Below are 22765 nucleotides of genomic sequence, written 5' to 3'. Positions count from 1 at the left end.
GTTTATTAGGGGCTATGATAATATGTGTATATGAAATCAGAGCAGATACTGAAATGACTAGAGTGGATATGTGCACAGAAATATGCTTGTAGTTGTTTGCACAGATGGAATTTTTGTATGTCAATTAATTCTCCCCTTTTCCACAGCATGCACAAATTGTATTTATGCAAATCTGCAGTCTGGTCAGGTTGCTAGTGTGCCATGTACCTCCTGCAGACTAGTGACAGTCAGCTTGTAGCAGGATAAATTATGTGGTACCTCCTCCTATTCTGAAATTATTAATTTTATACCTTAATAACAAAAGTCTGGAGATCTGAAGACAAACAGCTCAGGAGATCCCGAATATCTGTGGAAGATGCCAGTGAAGAAATGAAGTTCTTCAAACCTGTGAAATACAGAAGGGAGATCATTACTTGAAGTGATTGGTCTGCCTTTTGGTTTGTTTCTGCAGTTTTAAGCTTTTTTTTTTTCTTTTATCTTTACCTTAAAATAGATTAAGACATCTGTTTCTAGCATTTTGATTAATATACAATTTCTTTAGTGAGGAATAGTACCCTACTTTGAAATCAGTCAGAATTCATGTGTATTTCCATTTCCAGCATAAGTGCACTGACCTAGTCATCATGGCAAAGGTGGCAAGAAAAAACAGTTCCACAGAGAAAGCTGGAATTTGGTTAGTGGCAATACTAACTTATTTATCTGAGATTTTATGCGATTGAGAAAAAAAATCTTGGTCTCACTGTTGAAGGGAGAAAAAATTTTGAAAACAAAGCAGAAAATGCAGAATATTCTGTAGACCAACATAAATATGGATAATGCTGCCACATATCATATATCCCCTGGATAGTTCTGTGCACAGCCTAGTCCAACTTGCCTATCTCTTCCTAATATTTTAAATGGCAGACAATTAATCTAAAAATTAAGTTGCTGTTCTATTCCTTTTCATTAATCTGTCAAATCATTATGTCATGGCTGCACACAAACTGTGTATTTTATTGTTTACAGCCCCACATTGATCCCACAGGCCACAATACAGCAAAAGGACACAAAAGCTAAAAGGCCTTGTCCAGTTCAGCATACAGTATTTCAAAATCTGGCCACAAGAAATTATTCTGTGTGCTTCAACTAATAACAGAGGAAAATGCAATCATTGAAAACATATTTCCTGTCAAAACAAAGCATGAAAAAATATCCCTGCTTGTCAACCTTCTAGGAAATACATAATTCAGTAACACAAACTCCACTCCTGCTGTCACAAAAAGCTTTAAGAGAGTCAGAACCAAAAGCCTTTCATTCTTAAACTTTAAAGTTGGGAGGATTTTACCTCATGCTCGATTCTCAATTTTATTGTCTCTTTTCTAGCCCTTCAGGTTACAGGAAGACTGTAAATGCCAGTAAGGCAGATGTCATGAATAAACAAGAGGAAATGCTGGACCTCTAACAGTGACAACCTAGTGCTTAAGAGGAAAGACAATAAATAGCAACAATTAATTACATTTTAATTGTATGTTTTTCTGCCGCTTCTTTGGATTCCTAAACTTCTCTTGAAAGAGGTCTTTGGTCACATCCAGAGATTTCTCATTGAAGATGGCATGCAAGCCTGACCGCAGAACAGTGACTGTGCTGTTGTTGTTCAAGAGTGCTCTTACTGTCTGGACAGAATAAAAAAACAGTTAATGCCTTTCATTTTCTCAAGCCCATAACTCAGCCAAATAAGGGAATTGAAGAAGGAAAGCTTCCCTTATTGAATACTAGACTTCATATGACCAGGCTCCAAACTGGGGGTGTGGGGGGGCTATAGGATCAAAGGAGATAAATCTGAAGTTGTCTTCAAGAGAGTTTTGTTCTGGGACAAGTCATTTTCAATGATGCTCTGTGTTGTCTGTGATGGAGCAGACAAGGCTAACATACTTGAATTATGTGAGCAATTGCCTGGGCAATTGGCTTTGCCTAGAGTTATTATAATTACACTAAATAATGATATTTTGTCTAAAGCATGGAATGGTTTATCAGGGATGACTTTCCTTCAGTGTTATCTGTCCTTAATTTACGTTGCAATTTAATCGTTGCAAGTTTTCTCAAATTGCTCAAGCCTTTGAGAGAGTAAATATAACATTAGAAATACAGTATTAGTTAAAACAGTATTAGTTGGTTTTTATCCTATTTATCTGCTTATGAGTCATTTGTGAATAAATCTGTCTTCATATTTGTCTAAAAAAGTATTACAGAGATATTGCAAACAATTTTCAGACTAACATTTATCATAATCTCTTCACTTTTTAAAATTAGTTGCTAATATCACACAATAGTCCTTAAGATTCTTGATGAAATGATGAAAACAGTCAAGGAAACTAAATCTGAATCCATTAAATTTTGTTAACAAATATGTTTAGTCTTTCATACTGAAATCAGTAAGATTCTAAAGCTTTTTTTGGACTTCAGGCTTTTCTGTAAATAACTCTTATCCAGTTGGGCTTTTCAGAGGAAAAATATGGTTTGTAAAATTCCAGAAGACTTCAGGATTAATACATGTTTTAACAAATCCCATTTACCAGGTGCTTAACATGACCTCACAAGCAGCAACAAATGCAGCTGACCATTTCTTTGCAAAAATTATCAATAAAGCTATATTTCATCACTCTGCTAACTTTTTTTTAAATACCAAACTCAATCTGATTCTCACTTAGCAATCTCCTTCATAGAAGTTAGAGACAAAGGCATTCTTCTTATTTGACTTGGAGCTTTCAGGGACAGAAAAAGAGCCTGCAAAAAGAACACATGACCCAAGGGCTGGGAACTACCAGGGCAGCACCTTCAGTAGGCTGCTAATACCTGACTCCATGCCCAACACTTTGGACTGATCCCTTCAGCCATTGGATTTCACTATATTAAATGTGATTCTCCAAAATGACTCAGAGCCAGCCCTCTCAACACTCAAATACAACTTGCCAGAGGCAGGAATCAGCCCCAGAAAATGACAAGCATCACATTTAGGTCCTTTTCTCACAGGGAATTTGCACCTTTTTATGCTCTAATTATTTCTACATGTCCAGGTAGTAGCAGCTGTCAGCCTGCTTTATCTACACATGGTGGGAAAGTTACTTTTTTTCTTTTGAATGTTGACCCTGCCAAAATTGTTCTTACTTTCTCACCAGATGGCTGAATTATTGTGAAGTGCTCTACAAGGAATGATGTGGTTACAGTGTTCAGAGGTTGCACAGTGCCTCTGTAGCACTTCTCATCAGGAGCACTCTTGCCTGCTCTGACCATCAGTCTTTAGTTGAAATTCCAGATGCATTTTAGACAGAAAACTGAGAAGGTTGATTAGAAATAACAAATTACTCCTGTGTGAGAAGGTGAGATAAACTTGACTTTCAGAGAGAAATAACTGAGGCAGGATGTGATGCAGGTCTGTGGGAAGCATTGCTTGAAGAAGAGTAGGAATTTTAAAATAATGAAAGAAAGTATTTTTTCATACAACAAATAATTATACCTTGGAACTCACTACCCCAAAATATCAAGTGCAGTAAACTCTTTTACTTTTCTCTTATTTTGAAGAGGCTCTAGAGAAGGTACAAACTTTTTCTTGTGAGAGCTAGAAGTATAAATTTGACCCTGATTCTCGGTCTGCTGTGTTCAATTTGTGTGGGTTAAACAGTGCAAAAGGGATGTAGAGCACCCAGAGGCTTCTTCTAAAGAATTTCCCCCAACTGCTGAAATTCTCTTGCCTTAAATCTTGAGGGTGTAAATCCAGTTTTGACTCTGCAGCTTTCCTACACATTAAGAACAGGGAAGGAAGACTGAAAGAGCTACAACCAGCCCTTTGACATCATGGCTTGAAAACAAGAAGGGTGATTTGAAGTATGCAAATCAAATACAAATGTCTGGGAATAGGTGATACTCATGATCTTGCTGGATCTTGCTCTTCAATGCATAAGAAGCCCTGTTTAGAAGCACATAAAGCTGAGATTTTCAGGTATGAGTATCTCCAAGGGCTGCTGCAGTTAGTGGAAACTGTGAGTGCTCGGTATTTCATGGAAGTCAACTTTTTGTGTGGGCAGTCACCTTTATACATGTCTGTGCTTTTTATTTTTTACTCTTTTTTTTTTTAAGTAAGAGGAGGGAGTGTTTTGTATGCTGCTGGTGATGAAGTTTCCCCATAAAGAAAAGCTACATTTAGTGGTCCAAGAATCTGCAGTTCCTTCTGTCCCTCCCTTCCTCCCTCATTTATTTTCTCCCTGCTTCCCTTCTTCCATCAGAGTAACGATTCAAATCAGATGGCATGTTGGAAAAATGTAAAAAACACTTTCACATGTTTGAAGGAGAGAATATATCCCCTGTTCTCTTTTGCTTTCTCCCCTATTTGTGACCTTCCTTTTTCTGCTATAGCCCAGACCACCTCAAAACCCAAGGATTTGGGAGGATCCAAGGGCACCAATGGAAGGAATGCTCCAGCATGTGCTCTTGACTGACTTTGGCATGGATGGGCAAAGAAACTGGAAGCTGTCATCTGACACAGAACTACTGTGTTCTCCTCTCCATGGGCTGCCATCAACTACACCTCAGAGGCTTTCAGAAGGATCCAGTGAGGAAAATGTCCCCTCAGCATGCTTAACAGTGTGGGAAGAGATGGGAAGGAGTGTGAGCATGACATGTCAGTGTACAGTTAAGAACATCCATGCTGTGCACTTGTTCTCCAATGCAGCATGTCAAAAATAGTGCAAACAGCTCACAGGAATGACATTCATGGCTCTTTTTTCCATGAATTCTGGAACATACCTTGACCATGTTGCAAAGGTCTGTCTGTCTCCTGAGCCTTTTTACAAACTCTTTAGCTTCTGTTAAAGAAGAAGAGGCAGATGTTTCACATCATTAATATTTTACAGTCTAAAATATATTAATGAAGACATATTTTAAGTTAGAAAGTAGTTCCCCAGGGGAGATTTGGAGGGTAATGGAGGGCACAGCTGGGGCACTGAGCCAGCAATATGGGATGGGCTGGGGACCCTTGCAGTCAAAGCTTGTAAAGAGAAGCTGCCCAGCTCACCTCTCTTCCTTCACTGTGAATCTATTAATCCATGATGTGCAGGAAAAAGTCTTTCAATATTTTATTATTTTCATTTAATACTTCCTAATTAATGCTCTGTCAAGCATTCAAATGTAAGAAATGGCAAAATTAAGTCTGTCTACAATACTGAGCATATTAATCCTAACACAAACTTTTGCCTGCACAGGAGCCCTGCTTTACCTCTGGGGAGTTGGTCTTCACTCAATGATCCACTGAGCAGCATCATGTTTTAGGCAGAATCTTCAGCTTAATAGGTATAAATATGTGTGTGTGTGTGTGTGTGTGTGTGTGTAGGTATTTACAAACACACACATATACCACAGCTTTGTAGAGAACAGATTTTTTCCAAACATCTTCTAATATCAGTCATATTTTCCCTATGGGATTATGGCTTTTTTCCTTTTATATTGGACTGCTACAGCCATTAATTAATTTATCAGCATAAAGTCACTTGTAAGAGGAAGAGACCCAATAATATCTGAGTTTCACAGGGCATGCTGCATATTATTGGTCATCTACATGGCCAAAGTAATCATGGCAAGAGACTTCAGAATTCGGAATTTTAAAATAACTTGACTGAATGCTCCTTTAAGTACATTTCAATTTCAGTACATTTCAATTTCAATGAAGTGGGAATACTTTAGGCTTAAGTTTGTTCTCACACATTATGCAAGACCATTTATTTTTAACTGTATCCCAGATAACTCTAATTGTTGCTACTATCACTGTTACATCAGCTAAATTTTTTTAAAATAATTTAAGAGTTTTGTAATACAATCTTCTCTGCAGTTTAACCAAAGATTATTTTTGAAAATATCTCTCCTACTCAAACCTACCATTAGACTTGGATGTTTGGAGCAGTAATGGAAAACCTCCCAAAGGATTAAGCATCCAACATTTAACATTTTCACTGAATGATCTGATTGAGTCTATATGTTGTGCAGGCACCTCCTCCAGGAAATCAGGAAGTAGGATGTTCTCCAACTCCTAGAATACAAATTCATGCTGCTGCACTTGACTGGTGTACCACAGATATTTACAGCAGCATGAAATAAAATTATATTGATAATTTAAATGTAAGTGTAAAGAAACACATTTTTTCTTCCAAATAAGCAAGAGCTAAGCTAACTTTTTAGCAGAAGGACAAAGATCCTAAGAGTAAATGTTGCTACCTGAATTAATTTCTAGACCATACTTAATGACCGGCTGGAAATAAGCAAATTATTTTTATCAGAAAACTGCATATTTCTATGTGGAAGGTCACTGAGAAATGCAGTAGTGTTCTCAAAGGAAAAGTAACTCTCATAATCTGGAAAATCATCATCAGTTGAAATTTCAGTCACATAACCTCATGCCAGAACCACAGACCACATTTATAACAGCACAGTCCACTGATATTAGGAACTTACAAATTAATATATAGGAGAAAAATGAAAGTCATCCCAAATTCTACTGTCTCCTTTCAAAACCAAAACCCATACCAGGCTGTCTCAGAGGAAGCAGAAAGATAAGAGTTGAGGAATAAACAAAAAATCCCATTGTACAGCATAAAAGAAAGAGAGGGCCCTTCTCCTTAGAGCTACCAAAAAGAGACAAACACACAATAGCATAGCTACAACAAGGAAATGTGTGTGCAGTACCTTGAATAGATACCTATCATAGCTTTTTAACAGCTGGCACACATCTGGCAGGCACATCAGTTCTATTCTTTCAGGCTGCAGAGATGTCCAGAATGACATGATACAATCTTCCACCTGTCACACAAAGCCCTTTATGAATTTTCACTGATTTTACACTTGTGAAGTATGATTCAATAAGACAACACACAGACACAGCAGCAAAGGAATGGCCGTGGAGATGGGCTCTTTGCCTGGCCCATCCTGGCTGGCCTCCAGTGGAAGTGGAAGCAAGCTGGGGAAGCAGCAACAAGCTGAACCTCACCAGGCAGTGTCCAAAAGAGGGAAGAAACAAAGAATTGTGCCATGGATATGAGGATGTAGTTAAAGATATGTATCCATGGCTATTGTAATGGGATCAGGTCAGACTTATATATGTGCCAGGAGGGCTCAGGATATGTGTACAAACTCAGATTCTTGGAGCATGTTGTGTTAACTCAGAATTTTAAAATAACTTGACTGAATGCTCCTTTTGTCCATAAATGATCATCTACCTTGGCTCAAACCATCAAGTAAATAAGATACACAGTCACAATTTTGCCCTTACAGCTGTTTGCTGTTGTCAGAGTAAATGGTATTAAAGAAAAAGCATACCTTGTCAAGCTTGGTCTCTCTCACCATTTGTAAAATAACTTGACAATAGTTGTAGTAGTCATTGGCAAGCAGTGCAATCTGTTACCAAAAAGAGGGTACAAAATGATGTCACAGGAAAAGAGCTAACTTGTTTTATGGCTGTGCACTTTCAACGTACCAGTTCATAGGGGTATGTCTCACTTTGTGCTTGTTCTCCAAAGAAGAACTGGTTGAAATCAGGAGAAAGGTAATGAAAAGTCTCTTGTTCAGTCTTCAGATAAATGACAGATGGATAATACTGCAAATTCTTACTCTTGATGCATCAGAATTTATTTTGGACAATTAAAAAAAAAAAGATTGCAATTACTTTGTCTGTTTGGTTAAAGGTGTTAAGTATTTTCTTGAAGTTGTAGGACATGATTTTATAATAAGATGCATTTCTTTAGAGAAACGCTTGTCTTTTTTTAGGAAATAGAGGTGGGTGAAAAAAATAAGAAGGACTGCCTAAATGTTTAAATCCTAAACTGTACATGAATTTCTGTTCAAAACCAGTAAATATTTAATTCTATCCATATCATACATATATATTTTCTGTAGCATTTGTGTCACACTTGTAACCCTCTGCACAAGGCTGCAGCTAGCTGGCTGTGCTGTGGGGCTGACAGGACATTTCCCACCGGCTGTCCTGGCCACAGCACTCATGACTGCACCCCAGCACTCGGTGGAAGTCAGTCACACATCCAGCCTCTCGTGCCTTCCTCACTTTGTCCACACAAGTTTGTTGCTCATGCTCTGCGGGCTGACATCCAACAAGCCTGGTGTCAGGTCATCCCATGGCAGCTTGCTGAGGGGAGAACTGCCACAGGTTAGTTTTGCATCTGCCCTTTTCTGCGGGCAGGGATTGTGCTCTTTTTTCTTAATAATTTCCCAGTATTTAAATACTTCTCATGACAATAAACTCCGAGCACGCTGATGTCGCCGTTGAGTAAGAAAGGACATGTTGGAAAGACTTTCTCAACAGCAGGAGGGTCTGCTACTGTGGGCCTCAGGCAAGCAAGGCTGTGCCCCACTAACTCCCCTAATATTCAAAACCTCATCTGTCAGCCACAATTTCTGCTCTCAGTACAGAAAAAATTATCTGAGCTGACGTTAAGACAACAAAAATATTTAGCTATTGGATGAAATAGGAGTGAGGGAACTAAGCATGTAGTGAGATTACACAGACCAAGATTATTTTGAGGAAGATGGGCTAGCTGTATTTCATCAGAACATATTAGATAGAAGTTGTAATTAAACACACAGATAGACATTTTGTTATGTCTAAGGTATCTGAAACTCACTGTTCCCTTTTTTTGTCTATTCTTCTTGTAATCAGCTGCATTTTCAGAACTCCAGGAACTTCTACTGTGACAAAATAAATAACAGAAAAAAGCAAACATTCAAAAGCTCACTGATTCATTCTGTATTTAGCAAGAAAATGAGCTCAAACTGGATAGACTACACTCGGCTGGAGAATTGTATTTGGAAAACAAACCCTGCTCCCTTTCCTGTTATTTGGTAATCCCATGATTTTCTAGCAAATCTGGGACCAATTTTTCTGAATTCTGAATTTTAAGATTAAACTGAACCATTAATTTTAAAGACAATTGACTGTTAAAAAGTGCAATGTCTTTGAACTTCTTGCACCAGAACCATGGGTCTGTATTTCTAGTTGCAGTTGGTTTGGAATGGTAATGACTTATTTTATAATTACAAATATAATTTATAATTACAAATATGAAAATAACAAAAACATTATAATCCTTTTGCTTAGGTTTCACAGTTATTACATTTTCTGCATCACACATAAGTTTAGATGGCATTTTGTTTCTGACTGCTTCCCATTTACTTTTCAAGTTGCCCATGGTGTTCCACACAGCCAGAATTTACCCAGACCTGTGAAGGTTTGACCACTGGCTTGCTGCTGAAAGCAGGCACAACAGGCTGCTTTCTTGCTGGGCTGTCTCCTAGCTCTCTCCCTGCCTCTCTTGTTGAGGCTGATGGCAGCAGAGGCAATGTTGCCAGTAAAAACTGGATGTCTCCAGTCAAGCCTCCATCTGCTGCTGACCCCTGCTCAGTGTCCATGACAGCATTTCAGACTCAAGGCTCCTGCTGGACTCGGCTGGCTGGAAGGGTGGCAGGCTGTCTGATCAGAACCTGGCTGCTGGGTTTCACTGCTGGGATGCATTACAAACCAGGCTACCACCATACACCCTGAAGGGACAGGGGACAAGTGTAACAACTTATCCTCCTGCAAACTCCAGCCACTGAAATGCTTCCTCTGCGCTCTCTGCCATCCACAGGACTGCCCTTGCCCCCTTTCCCTCTGCCCTACTCTGTCATGAAAGCTGTGCTCCAGCAAAGCCACCAATTTGGCTGCCCAAGACAGGGCACAACATCCATGCTGAGTATGTTTGGTAGAGCTGGTGACTCTTTTGCCCAAACATTTTAGAAGTGGTGACTGGACAAAGGAAACACATGTAAGTAGAGATGTTTCATAACACTTCTTTCAAACAGGTCCTTCCTAAAGATTTCTAAAGCCTGTGAAATAAAATTAATGAATATTTTCCAGCTCTGCTCTCCCTGAGAAGGCAGCCAGCTGTATCTTCTGCTGCTGCTGCTATGGCAACAGGGATCAGCACAGCTTGCCTCCAGTGCCTCGGCTCCCTGGGCAGCCCGGCTCCCAACCCCTGACACAGGGACACCCAGGACAGACAGGGAGTGCCCCAGCAGCCAGCCAGGAGCTCGGTGCTGCTTAGCTGCAAATCCCTATGGAACCCTGGCAAACAGCTCTGTGCCCTCCCACTGTTACCACAGGGGCTGGGACTCACCTGGTGCTTGGCTGCACATCAGAGATGCTCACTTCCCCCGGAGAGCAGTGCCTGGGTACACACAGAACACACAGAAGAGGAGGTGGGTGGGAGAAGGGGAAAATGGGAGACAAAAAAATCACAAGGAGTTTCACCATCTCTCTTGCAGAGTTTGGGTGATGCTATGGTGTGGGAACTAAAGCTAAAATGGGAAATACAACAATGGGGATGAAATAAAGAATAACAGAGATGCAAATGGGAAGAACAAAAGAAAAATGAAAGAAGGGAAGGTGAATGTGCATGCTGTTGACTGTCAGATTACACAGAGATTAGAAAAGTTAATTTGCTAGAAGCAAAATAATTTTTTTAAATGAAAAATTAGTACGTTTGCTTCACTAGCCAGTCAGGAGCCTAAACCTTGCCTATTACTAGAATGAAAAAACCAGCTCTTACAGAACCAGAATTCAATGACATTTTTTAAACACTGCTGTACTCTGAGCCAGACCAGGTACCATTGCAGGGAGGGCTTGTCCTCAAAGCTCCCATTCCAAGAGGGAACACATTCTGTTGTAATACAAATCATATTCCCTCATGTCTGCAATACATTTGTGGACCTCATTGACTACAGCTGCATATATTTACACTATTTTCATGGCACCATCATCAGAGCAGTAGTACACATATCTTCAAAGCATTGAAGATTTCTAAATGAATCACAGGTGCTGTGTCAGACCATCCTCATCAGCCCTTATGTGGATATGTTCCAACCCTGACACATCCAAGGTCCCACTCACCATCAAAATACAAGCACCTTCTTTGTATTTAAAGGCAAACCATTATAATCTTACTGCCCTTTCTGTGACAGCCACAAGCACAGCTCCCAGGCTGTCAGGTCCTTCAGAAGCCTAGTTCCTCACTACCAGCACCATGTCACTTGCTGGCTATCATGGTCAAGAAATATCCTTTGCAGTAACTAGAAATAGTCCACAATTTTGGAGCCATTGCCACCCCACAGACTGATGGATGCTGTGGTCTCTCAGCTGGGCTCAGGGATGCACTTTCCTGGCTGGTAGGTGTGACAGAAAAAGCATCTGCATGTTGGAATTTATTCAGGCGTGGGAGGGCACAGTAGCTGTTTAGGACACCTTCCCCAGTGAAACAGATACCCCCAGCCTCTGCCTGAGGGAAGTGGCAACAAGCCAGAGAAGTTATCCCATTAGAGGGGTCTGGACAGCAGACTGGCACTGGACTGCACTGAAATGCTACATCATAAATCTTCTTCACTCTGATTTGGAAATTTCCACACAAATACACTCTCAAAAATTGACATTACAGGTCAAACACCCTGCTGTGTTTACACATATGATTACTTATATAAGAACATAATTTCTTCTTGCAGGTAAAAGAGTCATCAAGTTTTAATTACTTTTTCTAAATTTCAATTTTTTAAGTAAAAAACAATATAGACTTTTCCAATGCTGGTTTTATCAATTTTATTGGATCATGAAAAATTATTGGTGATTTCAAAAAGTACTGAGCCCTACTGATAGGACAGCAAAGATGAGTTATTGCCTTCATTACTTAATTGCAAAAAATTTACAAAACTCCACCCAAATGGAAACTAACTCACTTATTTGATTGAAGCAGATGTTTTTTTAGTATGTGACCTAATTATTTCTTTCAGAGTCGTGCTACTCATCCTCCTCCGGCTGCATTTTGTGCTTTTCTATTGCTTTCTCTCTGTTTTCTCCTGCTGTGCTATATGAGACACTAAGAAGTAATTGTGACACCCATCTGCCCAGGTGTTGTGGGCCTGCATGTTGGCTTGGGACAGCTGAATTTAGAATGGAAGCTGTTCTAATTTCAGCTGTCTGGCTTGCCTCAACATTTTAGTGTCTTCTTAAAATTGTGTTTAATGAAGGAAGCATCGGACAAGGTAATTTTGTAGTTAAGAGACTTTTCTACTGCCACTAGAAATATGATCTTATTCTGAATACGATCTTTATATTTTGGGGGTTTCTTTTAATCTGCATAGTTACAGAATCATACAGTAGTTTGGTTTGTAAGGGACTGTCAAGGGTTATCCAGTCCAACTGATAAGGGCAGGGACACCTTCCACTAGAGCAGGTTGCTCAGAGCCCCATCCAGCCTGGCCTTGAACAATTCCAAGGATGGGGATCCACGGCTTCTCTGGGCAACCTGTTCCAGTGCCTCACCACCCTCATTATAAAGAATTTCTTCCTAATATCCAACCAAAGCCTACCCTTTTTCAGTACAAAGTCTTTCCCCAGCTCTCCTGTTGGCTCCCTTTAGGTATTGGAAGGTGCTTTAAGGCCCTCTGGAGCTTTCTCTTCTCCAGGCTGAGGAACACCAACCCTCAGCCTTTCTCAACAGGACAGGTGTTTATCTTAAGAACCAAAATCAGATCAGTAGGTGGCTGGTTGATGTCAGTCCTTTCCCTGCATTGCACATCCTATTCCTTGCCTTGGCCAAATTAAACACAGTGTTTTAGGAGTAGTGTCTGGGCAGGCACTCCCTGCAGCAGGAGGAGGAGGAGGAGGAGGCCTGGAGCAGCCAGGGCAGCAGCTCCCCTGTGGTTAACAGGACCTGCAGGGTGTTCCCCAGCCCACAGAGGAGATGGCTCATTTCCATGAGGAGGGACAAAGACAGAAGCTCTGCTGGCAGATGTGCTGTGTCTGTCTCCCAGCAGTGGCTGAAGTCCTCCTTTCTGCACCTGCCCCAAACTCAGCTAACATTGCTTCTTGGGTTCCTCCTACTTTATAATTTTTTCTCTCATGTTTCTACACTGGGAGGAAAAAAAGAGCAACAGTTCAAATCATTCTGTTCTCTCTCAGCTCTCATATGGCCAGAGCAATCAGCTTTCCTTTTATGCCAATCAAAATTGCTATTTTTAAGTGATACACAGGGAAACACCTTTCTTTCCATGAAAAGGAAAGACCAGCAGAAACTTAGCCAGAGACCCGCAATATCCCTTAAACAGTGGACAAGAGCTTTCCTCATAGTGGATGTGAAACCTTAGGCCTGTTCTGGGTACTGGGTACAGAGGAAGTGAAGGATATCCCCCTTCAGTAAGTGTGACATGAGAAACCAGCCTCAAATTCCTATGAATAATTTGTTTAGTCTCACAACAACAGACTGCCAGTCAATCATCTACAGAACCTGATCCTCTGTCCTGTCTCAACATTTATCCTTGTCCCTCTATGGACTTCTGCAACATTACCTGCCATAAAACCTGTGAAGAAAGGCAACAAACCTATGGGTGTAATTTTTCCATGTTCTTCCAAAGCATGCACTCAATTAAGTAAATATTATACAAAATATCACTGAAACAGTTTCAGCATCACCGGATATCTGGGTCCTTATAGACTGATTTGTATGCCCCTAGCATTCATGCCACAGAACAATGATGTATCTCCATATATACACACTAAACTAATGTACAAGACTGTAAGAATGAGGATACAAACCTGGTCTTCAAAGTCCAAGGCACAAACTGCACCTAATTTTTTTCTTCAGTATAAATGAGAGTAAAAATGCTGCAGAATAGCAGCATTTTTTCTTTTTTCATTTTTTCTTTTTTTGGGGGGAAGAAATTCAAGCCTGTAGTTTGTTTATCTGAACCATGAGTTCAACCATGAGAATTCTTCCTCTCCTGCCCACAATATGCTCCTGTCTACCCTTTAACCTACCATAGTGTCTTACATTCATTTTAGGACTTTAGCTTTTAAGTTTTGCAATCCATTTTTAATTGTCTTACACATTTTCTTATTGATGTTCTCTTACAAGAGGTGATTTTAAAATCTGATATTTTAAAAGCAAGTGAATGAAGTATTTTTGAAGTACTGCTTCAAGCAGTAAAACCCCAGATAACAAGATTGTGTGTAGGACTCTTCAAAACAGCACAGTCATTTATAATGTAATACATTTCTCCAGCCTGCTGTTTAATGAGGAAGGTGATAGAATGTCAAGAAGCCATTTCAATATGGGGTTTTTTTTGAGCTCCCATTTAGAGTCTTAACATATTAAGCTTTTCTTTTAGGTTCAGCATGAGTTCCAGCTCTTAAGATCTATGTGGCTAAAACGTCCAATTTTTGGAAGTCTAATTAGGCAGTGTCTGTTTCCAAAAGGCAGCTTGTCTATTAGGGCACAGCACTTAATGGCACAGCACTTTCACAGTGTTTATAATGAGAAGAAAAACATAATGCTATTGTCAGTGTTCAACAGAACATTTACAGATTTTCATAGATAGAAAACATATAGACAGTCGTGTCATTTTTTGATTAAAACATTTTTAAAAACGAACCTGAGATAATTTTGTTCATACAGAAGACAGCAGAAACGTGCATAAAAGGAAGACTCCTTCTTGATAGCTATGCCATCATAATGATATCTAGAAAATTAAAAAAGTATTAACTGTATGATTTTCAATAAGTCAGCAAATTCATAATCCTTTTTTGAAAGCAGATGATCATATTGTTTAATCAAGAAAAGATGAAGTAGGAAAAGCAATATTTGTCTTTTAAATTCTGTTGAATGTTTATTTTCCCAAACAGTAAATAATTACACAAGCTTTTTCCAAACTCCCTTTAACAGTTTTTGCCCTGCAGTAATACCCTCTTCTAAATGAAATAAAACTTAAGCCAGTGAATGGAGTGCCTCAGATTTGTACAGGACAGTTAGTGAAGTCAGGAAACAGACTTAGCAGGCAGAGGTCCCCATATCCCCGCGGAATTTGAAGGGCTTAGTGCAGCTGCTCCTCGGCCATTCACAGCAGCTCAGTGACTGGATGGCCCATCAGTGTCATGGCAAGCTAAAACTCAAGCAAAGTGCCAGACCTTCTGTAAGATTTATCTGAGCTCAGTGAGAAACAGAGGCATCACTCTGCTCCCAGGGTGCTGCCAGCTGCGGGCCAGGGGAGCGGCGCCTGCATGGGGCACCTGCAGCCAGAGCAGGGAACCCCCTGCTGACGGCAACAGAGAGCATGGAGGCCACCAAACACCATCCCAAACCCTGCCTGCTGTGGGCAGGAGCCTACGAGTGTCTGAGGAGAGGCACTCCCAAAAAACCACAAGGATCTCTCGGCTCAAGCTGAATGCAAGTCCAGACTTGTGGAGACAAGTCAGGGCATGTTGTTCTCAAAGCCCATACTTGACAGCTACACAAAATGCTTGTAAAATTATTCAGCCTCAACGAGATTAAAACATCTCTTTTCCTAGTCTGGATATTCAGTGTGCAAGTATAACTTTGGATATGAAAAATAACAAAACTCTCTGTGCTCTAGAAGAGAGGGAAGGGAAAAGAAAGGACATTTTGGAGGAGGACCTGAAGCTGTCTGATTTAAATGGTTTGAAACTGTACAATATCTCCATTGACCATCAGTATGTGCTGGGTCACTCCATGGATGTGTGCAAGGACAAAAAGCACAATATAGACATTAATAATTAATCATTAATCACCACCCCTGTGCATCCCAGGGCCAGTCTTTCCAGGCCCAGAGATGCAGTGTCTGAAGAGCTCTCAGTAAGGCTGTGATGTCTGGCAAATGTTTCATGCAAACCATGCTGTTAATGGCCAATACAAATTGGAGCACTAAGGTCATTTAAAAAGCAATCCAATCTGGAATTCATGCCTTACCAAAACAGATCTGATCTGGTGGTTTTCATGGAATTAACTTTATTTTAATGTCCTTGGTTACACCATGAATTACTCTGCACCTTGGGTTGTGTTACAGACTTGCAATCAACAATTCAGCTGCCATACTACAGTGCTGGGGCTGCTAAGTTACTTACTTTAAAATTTTATTAGAATAGTTATAAATAACATTTTCAAAGAAAGGACAAAAACCCAGTACCTGATGCTCCCTGCTGTGGTTCGCTTTCTTGTCACCAGGCCTGGAAAAACTAACTGAATAAGCTGTATAAACAAACAGAAAATTAAAAATACTTGGCAAATTCATTCAAAGATCCAAAAATGTATCTGGCACACTTTTTTGTCTTTAATCACTTTGTTTGCTTTTCATAATTTCCAGGCTACCTGTTCTTACATACCTCTCAAATGGTAACTGTTGAACTAAACTCAATCAGGCATTTGTGGATCCAAGGCTTAATAATTTAAAGGATTACCTCTCTCAGGTAAGAATTTTTTAATAGTTTGCACTAGAAAACAGTGCTCACACCGAGACCCCCTGCAGCCAGGGCAGGATCAACCAGCTGGGGGAACCTGAAGGTGCCCTGATGGTCCCATACTCTGCCAGACCTTCAAGCCTTACTCATTAAAGAAGGACTTACACAAGGCTTCACCTATCCACATACTCTTGGAAGGTGTACTGACAGGATAGGGCCAGACTTATCTGTCTTAAAAGGACAAGAATCATCAAGCTGCAAAGCAACCTTTTGACCACTGTGGTGGTGTGAACTGAGGTCATGCAGCATCTGCCAAGGCTGGGCTCTATAGAGTAATTAGATACTGTCAGGGTTATAATCCACTTCACTACGATTATTCTGCATGAGCTGTCCTGAGACTAACAGAGACTAACTCAGGACGCCTGGGTCCAGGACTAACCCAGGACACTCTAATATTCCCAATATAGCAGGAACAGAGGATTTACTCTGTGTTAGTGGGGAGCAAGGAGAGTCTCCACTCAGCAGCACAAAGCTTGCACTCTGCACAGTGTGCTGTTGGTCCAAAGGCCTGATAAAGAACCCATCAACATGCACCTCTAGGGTTTATGACTGACCTGTTCGTTGCATGTTTCTGCATGCACCCACCCCAGCTGCTCCCTTTCTCAAGTTGATAGCTTAGCATAATCCCATTTTTCTAAAAGAGCAGCCTATGAAACTGAGGTTTTTGTGGCACAAGACATATCCTTCCTCAGACTGCCATTCCTTACAGAGACAGTGATGGATTTGGGCCGAGGGACAGGGCAGATGAGACTAGCAGTGCCTTCAACCACCATAGTTTGATCCACATGGGGCTGGGCTGCAAAAGCCCTTGTAGTCCACACACATGGAGCACAGTCAGGTTACTACAGCTTGGTAAATTATTAATAGCTCAGCCCATTATAGGCTGTGGCAAGTGATTACACATGCACTCAGGTTAAACCAGGATTGCTGCAGCTCCTGCTCTACTCGGCTTCTTGCTACAAGGTCCATTCTCTTGCTGCAGAAAGCCACACCATTTCAAGGCACTGGGGAGCTGCAGCCCAGCTTGCTGCTTTGGGATGTGCCAGCTTGCACTGCAATGCACTGGGTTGCTGCTTTGGGATGTGCCAGCTTGCACTGCAATGCACTGGGTTGGTTGAGGCTGTGAGCAAAATAGCTGCAAGCACCAGCCCACAGCAGCTCTGGCTGGCTCAGCTCTCCCGTGTGACCAGATTCACACTTCATCTGTGCCTATCCCAGCTTAAAAGTCAAGCACATTAAGGTAACCCACACCAAGGCTTGGCTTACAGGTGGTAACTCAGCCGTGCTGGAGCACTGGAAGGGTACAGGAGGAGCATTAATCTCATCTACATGGCTACAAGGCAGAGGAGTCTAAGATACTCACTGCAGTCAATGGGAAAAACAAATGGCAGGGCAGAGGCCCCTTTCATCTGAGCTGTCTGAGCTGACTCATTTAGTGTGAGGAAACGTGTAGCTACTTATTTCTCTCCAGTGGCTACCTAGAGACTTTTAAGGTGACAAGCTTCATGGCCAATGTCTATGCTGAACCAGGCAAATTCTATCCACGGTCTTAGCTGATGGGCGATGATCCATTAAGCTGTGGTAATAAATTACACTGGATCATTCACTCAAATATTAATTTTCAGCAAAAGTGATTTAACTTATCCAGTAAAAGAATTAGATTCAACTGAATTGAGATAAATGATTCAAAGAATGGGGTTAGCTATACAAATGAAATTGACTTCAGGTACAACTTGTACTTAAATTATTTTGGGCTTGTGTTAAAACAATGCTTAGTAGCTCTTACTATGGAAATTAACAGAAAGTTAGCCATATAAAATAGGAAATTCTGAAGTCTGAATAAGAAGTCTTAAACAATAAATAATCACAGTATCTTCCTTAATTTCTTAAAAAAGATTGAATAGCTATGGTGTTGATTGCAATTTGGATTTCTAAGTGTCAATTGTTCCATGGGTTGTATCAACCTCTATGTAATAGAAAAGTGGAACTGTTAGAAGGAGATTCAGTTCTACATCTGCATTTGTTTTGCTTGGATGATTCTGTAGCAACTTTTTGGGGTATGTTTGGAGCAAAATCTCCTCAAGTATACTGAAAAGGGAAAGTATAAAATTATGTAACAACCAAAGGTGTCTTTTAAAGACAGAAGAATCATCTCATTGGAATGAATTGCATAACTTTCTGCTGTTAAAAAAAGAAAACTGTAAAACTTTCTAAAATATATTGGCAAAAGAAATCTTTGCTAGTGTATCGTGCACCAGTTCCCTGAAGAAAATAAACTGCATCCCAAACAATACCCTTTCTTTTGGTAGAAATGCATCTACATGAAGGCTTAGCAGAAACACATTAGAAAACACAAAAGCATAATTCATTACATATTCATTGTTCCTTGTTATTTAATGTCTTTTGATATGCAGTGTGTAAAATTGATAATCAGGCTTTCTCTTTAGGCATCCCTACTTCTTATCTTGTATATCCTATCTACCTTGTACCTTTCCAAAGGTGGATGGATGTACTTGAATCTTGAAATCTGGATTGCAGGTTTCAATATACAGCTCATATAGTAGCCGGCAGGGTACAGTGCATCCTCCACACAAATAGAAATTATCAGCTAGCCTTTAAAACAAAAATCATCAGTTGGTTTATGTCAGAGTTAGAAGAAAGAATTGTTAGATTTTTATAGTTATTAGATTTTCAGTGAACTCTGTAACAGTCATTCTGATTTTATAGAAGCATAGAATCAAAAAGAGCTACTTCCTTTGTGTTATTCTGTATCCTGGGAAACAATATACTTTTTCATATATATATGGACATGTATAGTCTCTGTTTATTTCTAACTTTTAAAGCCCTATTTTCCTTGTTTTCAACATGTAAAAGAGGTCATGTGAGATTCTGCTAAGAAATTAACTAGTTCTCATAATTTTTAAATTAAAACAATACAACTTAGTAATACCATTATAACATTAACACCAATACAGACAGAATTAGAATTTCTCATATGCAAAATGTTGTTATATCAAAGGATCTAACTTCAGTCTTCTAAATAGAAGGGTATCCACTATACCAAAAATAATAATATGAGCATTTTTTTCACCTAAAATGTTAAATATGGTGTTCTGGGACAGAGTGCACAAACTATAAAGGACCACATTATGTTTTCATGATTTTAGGACAAGTTTAATAGGAGAACAGAATTTTAATTCACAGTTACTATATAACAGAACTGCCAGGACTGAAACAGGCTTAGCTGTTTAAACATCTATCCTTTTGCCAATTCCCTGATTCATCCTACTAATCAGAATGGTTACAGTCATGTAAATGCAACTACTCATGTGAATAAGGTAAGGGAAATGCAAACTTGGTTACTTATTAGCCTAAGATATTACTTTCACCAGGAAAAAAATGATCTTTAATTATAAAATAATGCCAATAGTTTTGATGTCAGAAGATAACAGGCTACAGTACAAATACGGGAGCAGAGCTGAATCAAAGGGGCAGAGGGATTAATTTTCAAGGCATGACACGCTGCTCGTATCACGGCGCTTTCTTGCTCTGACTCTGTTTCCGTTCTAGCAAATTATTTATGCATATTTAATTAATTTATCAGCTGAATGCCTGTGCAGCACAGTGCCAGTTACTCACTGTGTCCTTACTGACAATTGAGCTCATTGGGGAAGCAGACTTTTCAATTCACCAGGTGTGATAAGTCAGCTGGACTTCAAGTCAGCATCCTCTGCTTTAGTACCCTCACTTCAGGCACCCCAGCTGTTTATCTTAGTTGCTTTGTCAGAGGACAGTGGAGAAGGTCTGCAGCAAACTGGCTTGCTAGAACAGACTGAGCAAGAAGCTGATGATGTTTACCTCACTGTTATTTGTGCCTCCTCCCCTCTTTCCACTAAGAATGCTATCTGCTTTCCCAGCTTTCCTTCTCCCTAGCAAAAGACCCCCAAAAGCCTCACCTACACCTCCTTGAAGACATCTCCTCACCCAACAACCCAAGAGGCTCTGCTGGGCTCCCTGCCAGCTCCTCACCACCTCCAGCCCCACCATCCAGCAGCAAAGGCTTCATGGCTACACCTGAGGAGGAACCTGCACCCAAGGACAGGGGATCTGCTGCTCTAATAGGGCATTTCCCATCATCTAAAAGGCTAAAAGGTAAATGAAATTCATTCTACATAAGCGTCCTGCCTCCCAGCAGGCAGAAGTGCTTTTTCTTCTAGAGCATCTCAAAACTCTTCACAATTGAGCAGTCTCAGAGGAGATTAATATTAAGTTCAGATTCATCCTTAATATAACATCACAAGAATCATTGGAAGTGCATAAGAAATTAATTCATGCTCCAGTAGCTGGTTTCTGCCAATAGTTTTTCCTCAGCATTTAACTACTTAGCAACAAAGTATTTGGGAAATCCATTTCGTGAATTTTTTTGTCTATTAAGCTGCCAGTCTTTTTGAAATAATAAGTCAAACACCTTCTTAGTGCTGACACATAATGCAAAAATATTTCTATCAGGAAAGCAATCTGCACAGAAAAGAGCACAGCACTCCTCTTCTTGCTTATTAGCCCCAAGGTGTTCAAAACCTGAGTTTTTATGGCATGCATCAAAACAAAACTGTGAAAAAAAAGACAAAAAAATAAAAATGAAAGTGTGGTAAGGCAGAAAGGTAGAGGTTAAAGAAAAAGCACAGGGGGAAAGACCTCCTCCATTCATCTACTGTCTATCCACACATTTTGAAGGGTTTTTTATCCTGTTGATTTTAGGACCTCACATAGACTGCAAATGTTTAGAGTTTGCCACCTGTTCTATTTGAACTTTTAGCAGCCAGGCCATCATACAGGTTGGCAAATCTGCTGTTAAAGCATTTCTAGAGCAAAATCTGGTTTGCTGCTGGAAATGCACCAACTGTAAAATGAAGCTGAACATTCAAAATTTTTCCAAACATGAAATGAAAGTTGTCATGATGAAAAGAATCATTAGTTCATCCTTTCAAGGATTGCTTATGATTCAGTTTTATGCTGTGTCTCAGACCTGTTGGATGAATGACCTTGCAGGAATCTCTTCCTTCAGTTCTTTCAAAACGGGAGCAGTGGTATCTATATGCCAGGGAAAACACAGACTAACTCCCACTGCTCAGGTATGACTGATGGGGGGAGTAAAATTATTTAGGATCACTTGCTGATGAGTTAAAAGTTTGTATGTGCTGTTACTGTTTCACTGTAACATTATTTATGAGCAGGACTCATTTGTGCTTGGGGAGACAAGCAAAGTAATCCTGGTTTCTCTGTGGCTGTCACATGGCAGATGATGCTCTTCTCAAAGCCCAAGAAAACAATTGTGTCAACCTTCCTCCACTACACAAAGTGTCTCATTAAGGAGTTCGACCTTCTGCTCAAGAAAAAATAACCTTGGAGAATGTCGAACATCCAGCATCACCCCGAGTGCCCGTGTGCCACCTGCTCGCAGCCACCTGTGTGCTCCAGGAGCCCACCAGGCAGCGGAGTACGTGGTGGAGCCGGGGGGATCCTCCCTCGGCAGCCATCCCAGCCCGTGGATGGATGGATGGATGGATGGATGGATGGATGGATGGATGGATGGATGGATGGATGGATGGATGGATGGCTGGCTGCCGGGGGCCGGATCCCAGCCAGCGGGCAGGCTGGGACAAAGTCCCATTTCCCCCATGTCAAACCACCTCTGTATCACCAAGGCTCGAGGCACTAGGTGGTCTTTTGGGGAAATTTCCCTGCTTGCTTGGTACCGTTTATGCATCACCATGATGACGGGGCCTTTGCAGCAAGCCACACTCTTGCCCTACGAAACCTCGAGAAGAGTTCAAAGCGGGACTCCTGCACTCCCCGTGGGAGGCAGCTCCTGCCAGCCCCCCGGGCCAGCCCAGCCAGCCGCGCCGCCTCCCCGCTCCACGCTCAGCCCCGGGCGGCGGGCAGGGCCAGCACCCACCACTGCAGGACGGGGAGGTACGTGAGGGAGGTGGGGCCGAAGTAAGCCATGTCGGCCGGTTCCGGGACGGGCTGCGGCTCCGCGTCCTCCATTGGGACCGCGATGGTGGGGCCGGGGCCGGGGCGTGCGGGGCCGGCGGGTAACGGACGGCGGTAACGCCCGCCCCGCGCGGCCCAGCGACCCCGCCGCGCGGCCCCGCAGCGCTGTCCGCGCCCCGAACGGCCCGCACGGCCCCGCACGGCCCCGCAGCGCTGTCCGCGCCCGTCCCGTCCCGCACGGCCCCGCAGCGCTGTCCGCGCCCTGCGGAGAGCTCGGGCGGGCGCTACGCGGCATTCCCGGCACCCGCCCGCTGCTCCGCCGCCTGATGGGTTTGGTTTTTTTGTAGGAGCTGCAGGCGAGAGAAGGAATTCTGTGAAAATCGGAAAGCCGATCGTGCGGCG

At 41.3% G+C, this 22765-nt stretch overlaps 1 protein-coding gene across 1 annotated transcript in view; it reads right to left on the bottom strand.

Annotated features, from left to right (window-relative positions):
• The window catches only part of RFX8 (regulatory factor X8), a 31471-nt gene extending 9054 nt beyond the window's left edge, over positions 1 to 22417 (bottom strand). Inside the window, exons 1-13 of the mRNA XM_058018701.1 lie at positions 22326 to 22417; positions 18859 to 18982; positions 16039 to 16100; positions 14491 to 14577; positions 10188 to 10238; positions 8658 to 8721; positions 7496 to 7630; positions 7339 to 7416; positions 6709 to 6822; positions 5905 to 6055; positions 4780 to 4838; positions 1496 to 1652; positions 291 to 385 (exon numbers count right to left, since the gene is read on the bottom strand). Of these exons, the coding sequence (XP_057874684.1) occupies positions 291 to 385; positions 1496 to 1652; positions 4780 to 4838; positions 5905 to 6055; positions 6709 to 6822; positions 7339 to 7416; positions 7496 to 7630; positions 8658 to 8721; positions 10188 to 10238; positions 14491 to 14577; positions 16039 to 16100; positions 18859 to 18982; positions 22326 to 22417 (1269 nt within the window). The remainder of the gene's footprint in view (positions 1 to 290; positions 386 to 1495; positions 1653 to 4779; positions 4839 to 5904; positions 6056 to 6708; positions 6823 to 7338; positions 7417 to 7495; positions 7631 to 8657; positions 8722 to 10187; positions 10239 to 14490; positions 14578 to 16038; positions 16101 to 18858; positions 18983 to 22325) is intronic.
• Positions 22418 to 22765: the final 348 nt, after the last annotated feature.

Source organism: Melospiza georgiana, chromosome 2 (assembly GCF_028018845.1).
Source record: "Melospiza georgiana isolate bMelGeo1 chromosome 2, bMelGeo1.pri, whole genome shotgun sequence".
NCBI lineage: Eukaryota > Metazoa > Chordata > Aves > Passeriformes > Passerellidae > Melospiza > Melospiza georgiana.
This window is presented reverse-complemented; position numbering and strand designations above follow the sequence as displayed.